This window comes from Sander lucioperca, chromosome 17, assembly GCF_008315115.2.
Source record: "Sander lucioperca isolate FBNREF2018 chromosome 17, SLUC_FBN_1.2, whole genome shotgun sequence".
In the NCBI taxonomy this organism is placed as follows: Eukaryota; Metazoa; Chordata; class Actinopteri; order Perciformes; family Percidae; genus Sander; species Sander lucioperca.
The window spans coordinates 1678908-1697351 of record NC_050189.1 but is presented as its reverse complement, the minus strand read 5'-3'; the positions used below and the strand labels follow the sequence as shown (position 1 = coordinate 1697351).

General features: G+C 39.4%; 1 protein-coding gene across 3 annotated transcripts in view; it reads right to left on the bottom strand.

Annotated features, from left to right (window-relative positions):
* Window positions 1-18444, bottom strand: part of pde5ab (phosphodiesterase 5A, cGMP-specific, b) — a 142767-nt gene that overhangs the window by 19505 nt on the left and 104818 nt on the right. For 2 of the 3 annotated variants that reach the window (XM_031299827.2, XM_031299825.2), the window contains exons 12-16: window positions 16455-16514; window positions 13895-14041; window positions 6389-6514; window positions 5145-5239; window positions 4197-4284 (exon numbers count right to left, since the gene is read on the bottom strand). In XM_031299827.2, the coding sequence (XP_031155687.1) occupies window positions 4197-4284; window positions 5145-5239; window positions 6389-6514; window positions 13895-14041; window positions 16455-16514 (516 nt within the window). The remainder of the gene's footprint in view (window positions 1-4196; window positions 4285-5144; window positions 5240-6388; window positions 6515-13894; window positions 14042-16454; window positions 16515-18444) is intronic. The other variant, XM_031299826.2, reaches the window with a different exon arrangement.

Genomic DNA, 18444 nt, shown 5'->3' with positions numbered 1-18444 from the left:
TAAATCTCAGAGATTACTACCTTCACCCTAATATTAGTCTGGCATTCTGGGATGGGAGAAAAACGCGCTCTGGTTTATTGGCATTTTTTTAAACCAATCACAATCGTCTTGGGCGGTGCTAAGCTCCGGACGGAGCCACGGTGCCTCTGCAAAATAGCCTCGGGAAGGAACTTGTTTTGGTGGAACGTTGTGTACATTCAAAAGTAGTTTTAGTCGTGCAACAGAAAACTCAGATTGGACAGATAGTCTAGCTAGCTGTCTGGATTTACCCTGCAGAGATCTGAGGAGCAGTTAACCATAGTCCTCAGAAATCCACCAGAGGTTAAAACGCCAACACAAAGAAAGAGGAAGGTGACGGACATCCGGCCAAAAATGAGGGACATCCGGAACGTCGTGGATATAGACTACCCCGATACAGAAAAATCCCATTTAAATAGTGAACAGCTGTCTTTGGAACTACCTTCTACAAAAGTAAAAGTATATTAAAACAGTAACAGCGTGTCTGGTGGATTACCCAGAGTAAAAGCCTGGTATGTCACATCATAAAGTGGCACAGCAAAGTTTGTCCACGTGTCCTCATGGAACAAGTAGTGTGAGAAGCTTGGTGACGTTGTGACTATTGCAACCATTGTACTCGATGGGCGGGCGGCTGTGTTTCTATCAGTGATGCTTGGTGCTCAAACGCAGTCAGAGTTGATAAACAATGTTCCACAGATGTGAAATCTTCATCTTAAGATCAAGGGTGTAACTTTGGGTTCAACATTGGGGGGATTGAGATCTCCACCTATCTTACGTGGCAGTCTGTTTCATCATTGGGGGAACAAATTCTAACCGGTGGGTCTTTAAGTGTACTAAAAGTAGCATATCATATGACATGGTTTATTTAATGAATTCAACAATATAATCATGTTTTTTTTCAACAATCTGTTGTACTGGAATCAAACTGTGTCAACACCCTACAAATATAGGATTAGAACACCATGTTTGAGACACATGTACAGGAAATTATAATATTTATACCAAAAATACCAGTGGCACCAAAACTTGCGACTTGCTCTGTGGGTAGAGTAACAAACGTGTTGCTCCAGTGGAGCTGCTCAGTGGCCAGCAGATCAGACTGTGGTAGTACTGGGCAGCTTCCAGGTATGAATGTGATCAGATCAGACTGTGGTAGTACTGGGCAGCTTCCAGGTATGAATGTGATCAGATCAGACTGTGGTAGTACTGGGCAGCTTCCAGGTATGAAGGTGATCAGATCAGATTGTGGTAGTACTGGGCAGCTTCCAGGTATGAATGTGATCAGATCAGATTGTGGTAGTACTGGTCGTTGCAAATGAGAAGTTGCTCTCAATCAACTTACCTTGATAAATAAAGGTAAAAAAATAAATTTAAAAAAATGCAATAAAGGGAGTTAATGAAGTCATCAGTAGTCACATGACAAAACAACAGCCTGTTCTCATGAACCATTCGTACATGTAGCTATGAAAATAAAGTACTGTAATTCCTATGTATTCTTACATATTTATTACTGTCAGCCCCACATTGACTGCTGCTGTATAAGAAAGCTTGGTAACACTTTATAATAATGGTACTATGGCTGGGCGATACGGAAAAAATCTAATATCACGATATTCTTTGACCAAATACCTTGATGTCGATATTGTGACGATATTGTAGGATTGACAATTGGTGCTTTAATAAAATATTATTTACACAATGACATTTTTGATAAATAATCATCAGAAATGTCAATTTAATGACAGGCTAAAGAAACTGAATATTCTTCAGAATATACAGTATGTATGTAGAGTTCAGTTTTTTAAAGAAGATATGAACATCATTATTATAAAGTGTTACCGAGCGCTTTGGTCAGCGTAGTGAGGGAATTGGTGTGCAATTCAATTTTTTTCAAAACTTCTACCAGCATGTCCACACCCCCACCAGGGGAAACAATACTCTGGACCGTGTTGGCCCTGGACCCTGGACCACCTGGCGGCTAAAAAGCCCTCTCCCTCAGACCACACTTCCCTGCTTCTTCTGCCCTGCTATTACCTATCGGCCAACATATATATCAATACTCAGTGGTGAAAGAAGTATTCACATCCTTCACTTTAAGTGACTATATGTAACTTTGTAATGTTTCTGAAGCACTGTCATTTTTCATACAATAGTCCTAAATGACCTGTAACAGCAAACGAAACTAACAGTGAAAAGAACGCTATATTTATATTAATGCCTCTGCCCCGGTCTGATTTTTTTCCACGCAGTCACAGAATAATTTGTGGCAGGTAGATGGCGCTACAGTAACACATTCTGAAGGGTCACAGATTTCTTTGGAACACCGGAAAAGCTTGTGTTAGTATAAGTGTTTAATGTTATTTTAGAAGTTATCTGTTGTACTTATGGCTGATACTGGGGCAGGACCATCACAGGAAAGAAGAAAATAAACGAAGAACAACTAAAAGTTAATAGGGAAAGTGAAAGACAACGGCGATAACCCGAGTCACACTCGGTCGGGCTTTCAACAGATGGAGACATTAACGGCATTGTAAATGATTCAAAAACGTCCCCGAATTGGCCATCAGGTATGTAATATGTCTATTTCATTCATAAAATAACTTTAGATTGCGCGATGTGGTTGTACGTCAGTAGCCGACATTAAATGACATCCCCCTTCCATTTAGTGCAGACGTTTATTCCTTTTACTCTGTGTTTGTGTTGGCCTACTATTTTCTTTTCCCTTGTCCCCCTGTAACATTACCTGTGTAAAGCGTCCGTGGGTTTCATTAAATGTGCTATATTAATCTAAGTTATTATTATGTTGGTTGCTACAACAATCTCTTAATGCTTTGGCTCGATGCATCTGTAACTTATTCTCTTATTGTAAATAAATGATTTTCTGTCTAAGCAAAATATTCATCACGACTATATGACCTCCCGGTAACACTAATCTACAGTGGGTAATACAGCACCGTAAAGAAAAGAGCTTTAGGACAGCAGGCGTGGTAAAAACACTACCACTTTAGTCTAAAGGGGCCGCTAGAATCAACACAAACTGAAAGTTACATATAGACACTTTAAAGGTGCTCTAAGCGATGTCACATGTTTTTTAGGCTACAAATTTTTTTGTCAAATACAGCAAACATCTCCAAAAAAAACGCGGTCTCTTTGGACACCCCAGGCTCTACAAACGGCAACAATAACAAACTGGCCAACCTGCACCACGAAAGATACACAAACAGTGTTCCACAGTCCAGCCAATAACCAACAAGAAGGATTTGGGGGTGGGGGTTGGGGGGTTAGTGCACGGAAGCACGGAAGGGAGGGAGAGGGGCTGGGATGAGGAGGAGGGAGGGGCGAGCTAACTTCGAACGTCAACAAGAAGTAACGTTACCCATCACACATCGCTTAGAGCACCTTTAAGTAAAAGTACTAGTAAACTGCTGTAAAAAGTAAAGTAACTAAGTAAAAGTCCTGCATTAAAAATGTTACTTAAGTAAAAGTATGTAAGTATCATCAGGAAAATGTTCTTAAAGTATTAAAAGTAAAAGTACTCAATGCAGAAAAATCCTCCCATTTTAGAAACTGGAAAAGATCCAAACAGTTGTGTCAGTCAACTAAGTGTTTAATCAGATCATTACAGCTGTACAGTTTACTTTAGAATAAAACATCAGATTTTATAAACTACATGTGTTTTGTGTGCAGAAATCTTAATGTGTAAAGTAACTAGTAACTAAAGCTATCAGATGAATGTAGTGGAGTAAAAAGTACAATATTTCGCTCTGAAATGTAGCGGAGTAGAAGTAGAAAGTGGCATGAAAAGAAAAGACTCAAGTAAAGGTCAAGTACCTTACATTTGTCCTTAAATTAGTTACATTCCACCACTGCCAATACTGATATATCTGCAATAAGGTGACATCGCCCTGGATTATCTATGTCTCGTCTGATCTGTTCTGTTGGTGGGGCTCTGAACCAATAACACAGGTATGTCTCCATGCAACAAACATGGACAATAAAATCCATCTGCGTTCATGCCGCTGCTGCATCAAGCACCTGATGAAATCAGCTACTTCTCAGACAAAGCAAGAAACCATTTAAGACCAATGTTTTCTTTAATGTGGTAGTTGGTGGGTAGAGGGGTGGTGCAAAGAGAAGAATGATGGGTTGACTGTATATGTGTAAGGGAGTGCACCTACAGAGCTGTTGAGGATCATGAGGCACTGGTCGAAGTGGTGATGCTCCATGGTGGAGTGGCAGTAGAGCTGGGCCAGTGGATGGTCACTCCTGGACAGACAGACACACACACACACACACACACACACACACACACACACACACACACACACACACAGACACACACACACACACACACACACACACACACACACAATGTGAGAAACACAGAGTGGATAGTGTTTTTCCCCCATTCAATATCTCCGTTGACGTTTCATTAAATGCTGATATAAAGAGTGTTTACGCCTGGAACCAAGCCAACCAGCCCCAAGGTAACTCGTGAGCATAAATGTTAAAATATGTTCATTATGTCCTCAGTTGTATATTATGTAATGTAATGCTGTACTGTTCTGTATTGTGTGTATGTTTATGCCACAGGGGAGCGCTAATGTGCAGGCTATAGAGGATGCGTTTGCGTCATTACGTTTGTCCCAGTTGATTTGCCGTAGTTAACTTGGAAGCTGTCTGACCGTGAGACTGATGTGTCTGCAGCTTGGAAATAAATATGCCAAGAACGGCTAAAGATGATGTATCTCTATCGTCCACCCTTTTCCTCCGAATGCAACGTTATCTGCAACAATAGTGTAACAACTCAACAATAAAACATTTGATTCGGCACAAAAAACATTTTGAAAATGACAAAAAAGCCAAAGGTACAAGACTGTGAACAGAAACTATCAGAGACTTCTATGGTAGCAACTCGCTCTACTAGACTTCTAGCTTTTATAGGAGCAGAAACCTCGTAGTTGTAATCTCGTGGCGCGCAGTCAGTCTACCCCAGATGGTTTAGACATTATGAATAATCTAAATCCTTATGGAGAAAATAAACGGGATTTTTACTTCCGGAACCACACTGTTGAGCTCTAATCAATCATACATATACTCCTGTGACTGAGACTCTCCTACTGTACCTCTGTATGTAGGAGTTGTTGACTCCTCTGTGGTCCAGATCGTGGCAGAGAGTAGCAATCATCAGAGCCAAGACCTCCAGATCGCTCAGGTTATTCTGTCAGGGAATGGACAAGTGAATCAAGTCAAAGAAAAGGATGGGAGTGAAAAAACACACACACAAACTACATGCACATAATGGCAGCTGGTTAACAGATTATCATCTTTTGCCACAATTAAACCAAACTAAAGCCTCATGTCTGTGTACACTTAGTGCTGTTGTAACTGTCCACACACTGTTGGCAGTGTTGGTGCTCAGCACGCAGCCTGGAGCGGACAGCAAGGCGCATGACGCCTTGCTTATATATATATATTGTTGGTCGACTCCATGTTGGTCGACTCCATGCAACACAGATGTGAAGCAGTTCTCAGAAATAATGGTTATGCAACTAAATATTAGTGCAGTGATTCAAAGTAAAGCAAACCCTTGAGACATTTTTCAGTTCATACAGTAAATGTTTGAGTAAATGTTGAGTAAGAAAAATGCAAATACTGCTATTTTTTGAACAGCCTAATATTCCCTTTTCTTCACTTTCTGTAAAGGTATAACACAAACTTGATCAATTTTGGTCATGTTTTGATTTGGAATTGAATGTGCAGTGTTCCCAATGCATTGATATTATGGAATTAAAAGCTATTCTAAGGATTTTGAGCATTATTCACTTTTTTTAAACACACTGCTATTATTCTGAACACAACTGTACATTACATACACACACACACATATACACACGTATACAAAACACTGATTTTGTGTCATAGAAACCACTAGTATTCCAGGTTTTCCAAACTTTTTTTATTCTTAGTGGTGTAGGAGACAATTTGAATTTTTACCAGTTCCCCCATAGGTGTACAAATCAAATGTCCATTCAACATTACTGCCAGGCTCCAACCATTGTCCAGAGGTTCCAAAGACACTATAGGCTTTTAGGTTGATTGCTTACATTCTGTGGAACCAGTTGTTTCAAATAATGTTACTTCACAATGAGAAACAACCTGCAGAGACTTATGACTTCATGGATTTATAATTACTTTTTGTTCAAAGTTATCATTGCATGGTAATGCAGATGTAAGCAGGAATTGTAGTGCATTCAGGGAAGCCATTTGGGAAATAAGGGAGACTTCAGACAAACAACCGCTAACAGGATTTTAGTAAAAGGCAATTTAACAAATCACCTGGTCCTAGGCAGTGACTGGCTCCACTGACCTGTAAGCGTCCTGACTTGAGGAGGGTGAACATGCTCTGGGCGGTGTTGAAGGCGTGCCTCCAGTTGTGATAGGCCACATTCTTCCTGTAGTTCTTCTTCACACTTAGAATCCACTTGAGCAAATTCTAAAAAATAAAAGAAGAAAAAAAGAGAAAGAGCAGGAGAGGATTTATTCATCCCTTGTGAGTGACTTTTCCAGAGCTGGATGTGCACCACACAAGCACAATATTTATTGATATAAGAAAGGCCAAAACTCCATTTGAACTCAATGCTCTTTTACAAGATAGAGCCTTCGTCCAGCCATGGCCCTACATATCTTATCAACACAGACATAAAAATAATCAGCAAAGAGTTATCTTATCCATATATAAAACATATTGATCAAACAGGTCTCATCAAAGGAAGACATGCATCCAACCACTTGCAATAAGTCCACCAGAAAAATTGCATCACCAGTGTACTGTCCGCTACGATAAACCATAAAATAAGCTTATACGCAGATAACATTATACTCTACTAACAGGACACACAAGAATCACTACAAGGAACCATAAACCTATTCACAGGTCAAAATCAACACCGTTACGTGCAAGGGCGGACTGGCCATCTGGCATACTGGGCACTTTCCCGGTGGGCCGACGTGCTTTTTGGGCCAACCTGCGACACTTTTTTTTTTGTCTGGCCCATGAACCAGCCCATAAAAGTGGCCTAAAAAAAGCCTAGATCGGCGGCCCATTGTTTTTTCAATTGACACTGGGCTGGCCCAAAAATATCACATAGGCTAGGTTTTTCCATACACCCCCTACTTTCACAATGAAATGGACTAGTCTGTAATGGTGCGTGCTGCAAAAGATAAACACACAGTGACAGGAGAACTGGGAAGTACACAAAAAGAGACGAAGCAAGACGAGTCTAAACGTGAAAATGAAAGAAAGTGGCTAAAATAAAAGAAAAAAGTGAAAAGACGCCGATAAGTATCTGGCAACGCTGCCAAAGATGACAAACTTTTTTACGGCTATTGTTGGGAATACAGAGGAACATCAACATCCAAAGCGTTGAACATGCCGCTACAGCAGCAGCAGCTAGCTGTGAAGTGGCGCTAGGTGAGGATAACGTTAACCAAGACAATGATAAGGACATCATATCTTTAAACAGCACTCTTTTTGGGATTTCTGCCTGCATGCAGTTTCGGGTGTGTATCTGCCAGGCTAGAATAGTGATAGAGATCATGGAGAAGAAACGAAAGGAGGTGCAGAGAAGCTGCGTGAGAAAAAGAAACAGGCCCTTCAGGCAGACACTGCCAAATGTGTCAAATTGACACACGTTTTCGGCAGTAGCAGGACCTTCATCAGCTCTCGTGGCTGATGATAGTGGTGGTGGTGTCAGTGTCGGCGGCAGTGGCATGCACAGTGAGGAGGAGACTCAGGAGGAGAGGGACAGAGATGAGGTAGTGAGGCTAGAACCTGCGGTAAGCCCCTTGATAAAACTGAGCCAAAAACAAGTAGTGGACAAACTGTTGATGATAACACTACAACAATAAAAGAAGTAGGCATGCTATACTCAGAGTGATAGAGAAAGACATGATAGCATTAGTTTGGCTAAGTGCGCGAGTATCTGAGTCTTGACTGATGATGTTCTCACCGTTTTATTATTATTAAGCTATATTAGCCTACCTTTCATTCAACAAAGTAGCCTACATCTTAATAATAAGCAAAACACCACCTTAATGTTCATCAAACTTTAAGCTTGTGCATTTGTGTCCTTAAAGTAGCCTAGATAAACGTTGCACATCATGCAAACTTTCTTAAAAAGAATTGTAGCTTTTCTATCTGCATTGGCAGACAACAACTCATGATAGACCTCTTCAAATTAAAGCACAGGGCCTCTTCATATATATATATATATATATATATATATATATATAGCTTGTTTTATGATTCATGAGGGGTATACTGTTTTATTGTATTAATAAATGGCACTTTTTTAAAATATTTAATGTGTCAACCCTCACTGATTCTTGCTTACTCATTACATGGCGTTAGTAGTTTTAAGGAGTATATTATTACATTAGTACATATTCAGGGGAGCACAAGGACGGTTGGTATTTGTGATCTTTTTCGGTCTGGGCCAAAATGCCATGGTCCCAGTCCGTCCCTGGTTATGTGTGTGTGTGTGTGTGTGTGTGTGTGTGTGTGTGTGTGTGTGTGTGTGTGTGCATGTGTGTGTGCGTATGTGTGTGCGTGTGTGTGTGTGTGTGTGTGTGTGTGTGTGTGTGTGTGTGTGCGCATGATGGAAAGGTGTGTCAGATGTTTGTTAGGTGACCATACAGATGTTTTTTTTATGTTTGTGTATCAAATTATACCAAACTAACTAAAATAAGCTATTAGGTCATGAGAATGTGGAGGCAACATGGTACATCCACATGGTACAGAAGCCAGCTAATGTGGCCATAGTTTTGGGGGAACCAGGGCAGTTAGCCATGTTTTTCCTGGAGGTAATCCAGCCTTGAACTGAGTTCTTGTAACTATTACTATACTATAATTGAACCTAACCTTGATTTTTAATTGTTCGGATTTGATTTTAGCTTTGAGATGCAATGTGTGACTAAAGAAAAACTAGAATGTAAAAGCAAATGTGATGAGCAAAGGGGCTTGACTGTCAGGATGTTTGCCTTTTCTGAAAATGAAGACTCAGCACTCTGCCAGAAAATCAATGCTCTATGCTTTGTTCGTCTTTGCTACACGACATGAGTAAAACTAAACTCAAATGGTTTCATTTTCTCTAGCGGGATCGTTAACCCCCAGCCAGGCTGGGATGCTCGGGGTGGTCAGTGTGTCAGCTCTCCTCCAATCAAAGGCTCTCTTTATGAGGCCTCTCTCCGCAGGCACTCCACAGGTCAGCCACCAACACACAAGGACTTCTTCACATGGAGAGCGTGCTGAGGACGTAAGCCAAAGCCAAAGCCAGCAGTGAGCGGGGGGTGGGGGGGCAGTGCTGGCGCAGAGGGGGAGCCGGACCAAGAGAAAGCTGGGTCTGACAGACAGCGCTAATGGAGGCAGAGTGTGTGAGGGATTTTTGGACGGGAAGTGTTTTAGGTGCATGGAGGCGCTGTGTGTGTGTGTGTGTGTGTGTGTGTGTGTGTGTGTGGTCTCTGAGTTAAGGATACAGGCAAATACATAAATATTAACTCACTTGTAAATGCATTCACTCATCATCCAACACATCAACACACACACACACACACACACACACACTAATGGTCTAATGCTGTTGATTATAATAAGCAGATTGTTTTCTGCAAATAATAAGCAGGAAACTGCTCTTGTCTTGTTCTACCTTTGTGGTTGCCATGATAATATGCTATAATATACAACATAATAAAGCGTTTGTATTTTTTTGTAATGTAATGCAGGCTTTGTCACCACTTTGGGTATGCGTGTTCGGAAATATTACCTGTGCTTATGTAGTAACGTGTCACATTTTCATATAATTAAACGACCATTCACCTCATTTTATTTATAATGTATATATAGATGAGCTTTTATTTTTGTTTTTGCAAACAGGGGCCTGTAACTCAAACCCAGAATAGTATGTTGTTCAGCTATCTTTGGGCACTTTGAACATGGGTAGGCAACTTATGCTGCACGGCTAACCTGTCCACAGCCCCAATACTGAACAACTAGATCACTGGGAAACTGAGTCTTCATTCCTACAGCATCCTGAATGGGACAAAAGTGCTGACTTTACATTAAGGTGACGAGTAATAAAGAGCAATACATATTAAAAACTAAACCCTCGATTTTTCTTTTATTAGAAAAATCATTTACACAATGAATTAGCTTCCATGTTTCCATGTTGCACCACATATTCATAATAGTTTGTGTTCATCATCACACAAAAAAAGCAAAGAATCTTTACTTACTAAATGCATACAGTATATAACAAGTATTGTACTTACTTAAAGTGACTATATGAAACTTTTAAATGCTTCTGAAACTGTGTAATGTTCCATCTGATGATCATAAATGACCTGTAACAGCAAACGAGAACGAGAACAGTTAAAAGATGCTAGTTTTATATAGTTTTTAGTAAGGCCTCTGCCTGGTCTGATTTTTCCCGCAAAGTCACAGAATGATTTGCGGCAGGTAGAGGTTCTACAGTCACACATTCTGACGGGTCACAGATTTATTTGGAACACCAGAAAAGCCAGTGTTAGTGTATCCAGCCAGGTAAAAGGTAGCAGGAGCTTTCTTTATATAGGCCTTATTGTATTTTAATGTTATTTTAGAAGTTATCTGCTGTAGTTATGGCTGATACTGGGGCAGGGACAACACAAAAAAAGAAGGAAATTAAACTAAGAACAACTAAAAGCTACAAGGGAAAGTGAAAGACAACAGCGATAATGCGAGTCACATTCGGCCGGGCTTTCAACAGATGGAGACATTTATGGGATTATAAATGATTCAAAAACGTCCCCGAATTGGCCCTCAGGGATGTAACATGTCTATTTCATTCATAAAATAACTTTAGATTGCGCAAAGTCGTGGTAGTCGGTAGCCAACATCAAATTACGTCCCCCTTCCATTTAGTGCAGACGTTTATTCCTTTTACTCCGTGTTTGTGTTGGCCTACTATTTCCACTTGTCCCCCTGTTCCTGTGTAAAGCGTCCGTGGGTTTCATGAAATGTGCTATATTAATCTAAGTTATTACTACGTTGGTTGCTACAACAATCTCTTAAGATTCGTGGCTTGTGACACAGGTGATACCTGGTTTATCTCACGAGACATCCAAAGTAGGCTAAGTTACCGTATGCAACACTTGAAATGCAGCGATGCATCTGTAACTTATTGTCTTATTGTAATTTTTACTTATTGTATTGTTGTCTTAGCAAAACATTTATCGCGACTATATAAGCCGGACCGTTGATCAAGCATTTGTGTTTTTTTAATCATTACTTTATTAGCCTGATTGGGTGGGGAGAAAGCTATGCCTCTCCAGCTTCTCCAGTAGCTCTGGGTATATGTCCTGCACTGACTTGAGTGTGAGGTAAACTGTGCTAAATCGTGTCTCCCCAATCTGTAGTACTGTCTTCGATAATTGTGCAACCATGCCAGATTGTTTCAGATATCTCACGAGTCCTTTATAACGGTAGTTATAATGGCCCACATATTAAAAAATTGTCCGATTTAAATCAGGCTCATAATTCCAGTTAATGTGTCGGGCCGTGCCGGGCTCGGACACAACGTACACAGGCTCAGGTAGGGTCAGGCTTGATTTTTTGGGCCCGATCTAAGCTTTACTCCCAAGCATGTGCGATTATCAACATAGTGACATGGAATGTAGTAGCCCAACAGTACGTTAGTCATTTGATTCGTTTTAATGCCCCGCTACGACTTAACATTAAGTATCATCAAACGCTGTCAGTTGGCAGGGTTATTTTTTTGGTTTACCATCATTATGAGTGACCCAATCGATTACAGACAGTTATATTAGACACTCTGCAACTTCCCTTATGTTGGATTTATTTGATACATCTGATTTCATGTTGCTAAAATTGCACTTTTTTACTGTAAGATTAAATGGAGAAGATCTTGGAGGTTAAACAAGAGCTTATTCATTATTTGACCTACTACTGTTAAAAAAAAGCTTGAACAGTGCAGTGTTAAACAATTTTAATAAATAGAGATTTGAACCTTATTGAAATTTGTTTTGTGTAAATTGTTAATAATTGAGCAATGGGAAAATAATTGGTAATTAAAAAATTAATCGTTAGATTAATCGTTTAAAAAATAATCGTTTGGGACAGCCCTAGTAAAAACACTACCACTTTAGTCTAAAGGGGCCGCTAGAATCAACACAAACTGAAAGTTACATAAAGACACTTTAAAGCCTTTGCTGAACTTTAATTTTTGGAAATAGTGTCTAGCGTTTCTACCGCTTCTTATTCTATTCTAGTTATGTGATTATATTGGCCATTTAAGCTAATTGAATATCACTTTTGCTGTCGCGATAACCACATTTTATGCAGGTATCACTGCTTCAATTAATTTCATATTAAAGCAGCCATATTATGCTCATTTTCAGGTTCATAATTGTATTTTAAGATTGTACCAGAATAGGTTTACATGGTTTAATTTTCAAAAAACACCATATTTTTGTTGTACTGCACCGCTCTCTCTCACTGCTGCAGATCCTCTTTTCAGCTGGTCTCTGTTTTAGCTACAGAGTGAGACCTCTTTTCTTCTTCTTCTTCTGGACTATCTTTGATTGCACTGCACATGCCCAGTAGCTCAGATGTAGATCATGTCAGCTAGCTAGCTCCATAGACAGTAAAAGAAAGGCTGTTTCTACAACTTTGGTCAGTTACAAGGCAGGATTAGCTGGGAGACTTCTAAATGAGGGCGCACATGGAAGTAGTTCTTTTGTAGATTATGGTGAACTTGTGTGTGTTGTAGCAGTGCTTTGCTACTGAGAACGAGGTAGCATGCTAGCGTTAGTATGCTAGCGTTAGCATGCTAACGCTGCGAGCTAATGGTTGCGGTTAGTCTGCTCGTTTCGGCTTGTGACGTCACAAGCCGTGCCGATTTTGAACAGCTCACCCAGAGACTGAAGGCAGGACACATTCAGAAACCGTATCTCACTCTAAACAGCATGGATGGATTTTTTTCAAAGTTTGTATGTGTGTGGAAGCACCAGAGACACAACATAACACCCCAAATCCCAGAAAAAGTGATTTTTTCATAATATGGGCACTTTAAGTACTTTATTCATGGTTCCGTTAATGTTGTATGAACAATTCCCCCTCTTTCACATGGGCGTGCTCATAGCTTGATGTGAAAAGCCAGAGTTAACTGAGCCAGTTGATAACCAGCTGGAGTGATGCCAGTTATCCAGGACGGCCAATGTTTGTGTACAAGAAAACTCTACAGGGCACCTTTAATGCACAGATGTCAACCAAACGAAAATGTAGGCCATCGGAATAATGTAGATTTTCACTTACACTATGCTATAATCACAATATAATCATACACAAATAACAAGTCAATGTCTAAAGCTTTGCTTGCAGACCCATGAAGGCTGCAATGTTGATTACACCACATATACATATTATTGGATAATAATGAACAGATTGATGGTAATTCTCTTCTTAAACACTGACCAGAAGTTTGTCCTGCAGAGTGGCTCCAGAGGAAAAGGTCATGCGGTTAACAGTTTACTAACTAAGAAGCATGCTCACCAAATGTTAAACAATTAAATATCTTGATATGAGGGTGGTACTGAAGGAAAAGTTATGAAGTACCCAAAGTGAAAAAGTTTCAACCTCTGGGGAGTATGACAGTGCTTAGTTAATTTCAGTATTCTAGTATTTCTAGTGTTGAAGTGACCATTAGGTTTATCCTGTGGGGACCACAACTCATTTTAATGAATCTTCCTGTGGACCAAAGTGTCAATGGAAAATGCTTACCTATAATCTACTTCAATAACATTCCAGGTCAGTTCTTACCGTGTACTTCATCTGAAAGTTTTGGACCAGATTGAGGTCGACAAACATACGAATAGTACCCAGCGTGGTTTCTGTGTCAGACAAGTCAAAGTCACTGAAGCTGAAGTCCAGGAGACGCAACGACTGGGCTGACGGCACTGTAGCTACCTTCAAACACACACACACGCACGCACGCACGCACGCACGCACACACACACACACACACACACACACACACACACACACACACACACACACATTAGGAAATTCAGGGAGGCTGTGGATTCAATGATATACACACATGAATATAAAAGTGTCATCTGCATTATTTAATTGGACTAATCACTGGTAATCTTAATCTTAATTCGTTATTTTATTTTATATGACAAAACTGACAGAAAAGTGCTGCTGCAGTTAGAGTAGCAGCTTAAACTGCATAATTTTGAGAGGGTTTTACCCTGTGATGTGTAACACATACTGTATTTCTCTTGGGTAGACACCCAAAAAAATCAAGTCTGTGTCCTAAATACATCCTCTCCCTAGCACCCGAGGCAGGCCACTTATGTAATTAGGTTATGCTGTTAGTTCAGCCACCTTTCCACGAGGGGAGGATAACAGAACCAGACCTTTTGAGATGGTCATGTGCTGTCAAGGCTGTACTGATTGGTTCATTTTTGAAAAGCTGCCTTGAAGTGCTGTCAGAAAACCAGTTAGATACTTAGAAGTGAGCTAGTTACATACGTTACTCTTGTTTAGAGTTGTAATTTGAAAAGAGATTTGTTATGTCGCAGTTTTGAGTAGAAAATGGGCCATATTAGAATGCATTTCCTTAATACTTGAAGAAGAAAGCCAAGGATAAATGAAGATAAGGAGACCAACAGTGTTTTGCCTCGATAGAGTCACAGTCTGGACTGTGGAGGAGACGACCCTGTAGAGACTGAGGGACAATTAGGTGACGCATACATCAAAAAGTTTTCATTGAAACATGGCTAGGCAAAGATAACATCTAAAATACCCACTCAGTTACTAACCACTTCTCTACCACGCTGTTTGCTCAGCAGCACGACATCACTGGGCTGCTGGCTACAAAGACCAAAGATCTGGTTAGTCTGGCTTTCTGTATATTACAACTATTTACCATGCCTCCACCAACTGTATATTATTTCAAAATAGCTACACAGGAAAGTGTTTGTGCATGAGGAGAGCTTTGAAACACTTAAAGCAAAACAAAAGAACACCTACAAGTGGCCTCTGAACTCAGAGACAAATTACAACACTATGTGGTCTCTGTTAGAAACTTTGTAAACATCAGTTAAACATGGGATGTGTGTGATTGTATCAAAATTTTCATTCTATGGAGGTCCTGAAGTGCATTTCAGAAAACTAAAAAAACATCTGGTGTTTTTAATTAAAATCTTAAAAATGCGGTTTTGTTTTCTGAAATGTCAAGTCTTCTTAAAGGTTTTACTCAAATGAAATGTGTTGAAAAATTGTGTTTTCTGCTTCTTTTATATATATATATATATATATATATATATATATATATATATATATATATATATATATATATATATATATAACATTGTTGCAATTTAGTTTTCTTCAAAATAATCTAAAAATTAATTTATATTCATTTTGTGTTTATTTAATGTCAACTTTGCTAAATACATTTTCTGAAATGGTGTGTTTTGCACCTTGTCCTTAAAATCACATTTTCCCCTCTCAAACTTCTTCTTTCTACTTGTAATGACCGTTCATATCATGATCTGAGTCATAACCATGACTGGAAACAAGACAATTCAAAGTAATTAAATGCTAACTAAATAGTGCTATATTGGCCAATTATTTCCACTACAAGTGTGTGTGCATGTGTGTGTTTGTGAGGAAAGCAGCCATATAGAGTGGCTATCCTGGCGCTTTCTTGCTGATTCAGCAGTGTGGTGTTGTGTTACATGACTGCTTCTCAAGGATACGCCTGTGTGTCCATGTGTGTCACAGTGTGTGGTTATGGCTGTGTATTGAATATTCCATGCATGAGTGGGAACTAAATAGCTCCGGGGAGCTTCTTCTCCGGAGTCCTTATGTATTCTCGCCTCTTAGATTTCCTTGGATTGTGGTCGCACCTGGATTGTGTTTGCAGCAGCTGCCATGGTCCTGCTCAACGCCCTGCTACGCCCTGCACTGCTACTACTATTATTACTAGTCATACTTCCATTATCTTTATTGGTACTATAATTGCCACTCTTCATCATACCAACTGCTATAATTATTACGAATTATATTTCTCCATATCTGTGTCTGTATCAGTGTCTCTGTGTCTCAATCGGCAGCAGCAGATGGCCGCCCACCAAGAGTCAGGGTCTGTCCGAGGTTTCTGGTTAAATGCATGCTGTTGGGGGGGAAATTGTTGGGTCTTTGTAAATTATAGATTGTGGTCTAGACCTTCTCTTTCTGTAAAGTGTCCTGAGATAACTCCAGTTGTGATTTGACACTATAAATAAAATTTAATTGAAATTCAATTGAATTAAAGGTCATGTGGGCATGAAAGTGCACATCGTTAAATGAATAAAATTTAATTTACCGTGGTTACCTGGAGTTCCTGCGATTCTTCGTCTGCAGCAGATGCGTGATATGACAAGACCTGGAACACATATAAAAAAGATAAGGCATGCAGACTTTGGGTCATATCAGGTTCTCTGTATTAATAAGGCCTAATCACCTGCCATCTGACATGCATCTCAAATTCTTCTGGCTTTGTGGTGAACATCAGTTTCTGATCATTTGATTTTGTTAGCTCAAATCAAGAAATCTGAATGGTTCATTGATTACAGTGGCTATGACATCTAATTCCTTTGCACAAAATCTGCACACACACTGCCATGACACACTTGAAATCAGCAAAGTATCCCTTTAAGTGGACGCTATATTTAGAGTATTTTCACGGCTTTAACTTGCAGTCAGACAGCCTTTTACTACAAGTAACAAAAGCCCTTATATATGCTCTCCTTAAAGCCACAAGACTACTTTGACAAAAACAGGACAGCTGTTCTACTGCTGCCTCCATCGGTTAGTTAGTTTTTGTTACTGTCTGCCTTTCTTTAGCGTTTAGTAGGCTAACCTGCGATGTGTTCCATAGCAACCAGCCTTGGATATGTGCAGCCAGCCCAGGACAGCCTATTTCATAGTGAACATGATAATAAAAAAAAAAAATCTATTTCAATTTAAATGTGACTATAACTATTACCATTTTACCATACTTGATGAATTTCGTGAAAGCAATAACTCACTTTAGTCCGCATTGCTGTGATGTAATCATAACATGCAATGGCCTGTTGTACGCTATTGCTTAATTATCATTAGCCTAAGTATATGTTGCAAAGTTCACACAGGCCTATTATAAACTTCTAACTCAGTACCTTAACGTTTGACACGTAACATGCTATATATTGTACAATACAGTTTTTTTTTTAGACATTGCTTCACTTAAAGTCACCAATTAGACTTTTTCTTTTAGCATTAAGGTCTAATTTGATTTTAGATTGTGTTGTGTTTTCATTGATTATTTTTATCAATCTTAGATGTTCTGATGTTTTACATTAAATCTCCCAACTCAGCCATATTGTATAACTAGACTGATCGATTGATTGACTTTATTAATCCCAAACTGGAAATTACTGAACAGTAAGTGTCTTCTGAATGATTAGTAAGGTGAGGGATCTGCCATGCTGGTAGCAGTTACTCGTTGTAGAGTTGTAATGGTAGGTTGCCAGTTAGGTTAACCTTGCTTAATCCTGTTTATTATTAGTCAGGGAGCTGTAATTAGGTTTTTAGGTTAAATTTGATTATGCTGTATGTTTTTAGGGCAAACATTTCTCTGTTAGTTATGATGGCTTTGCCCATCCTGATGCTAATCCCATAAAATAAACAGTTTCACACATCTCTATTAAATAGGCATATCAGTCTTTGTAGTCTGGTTTTAAGAAAAATACTTTGTTACATGTTGTGCTGAAGACTTCCCTAGACTGGGCATGCTGTTCATCAGATCACTCCTTAAAAACTGTATGACAAAATCTACAACAACAAACAGGCTCTCTTTTTTCATTTGAGGTAAATAAAGGCTAACTTTCCTTTTAGCCCACTTGATTCATCTAGGCCCAACCATCTAAATTAGGCTAACTTTTAATTTTATTAAGCTATTAGCTATTAACACGATATCTGCCACCAGCTTTGAGTGGAAATACTTTAATAGATTGAACAATGCGTGAAAGCCCACCAAAGCATGCAAGAACACTGGATTCATACTCTATCCAAAACAATTTCCTGGGCTAAATACTGACAGAGATGGCAGCATACTGTATGACGGAATAATGCTAATTAACATAAATTACGTTATTTTGCATTACAGTAATAGGCTATGTTTTACGGTAATACCACCAAATAATACAATAAAGTGATCGGTCTCCTTATTGCATTTAGTGTTGCTTAAAAGATGACCAATGTGTTTGGACTGCAGCTGAAGTTATACCTTAAAAACAAGTCAATTTCCCCAGATAGTGTGCTTCTGCTCCCGG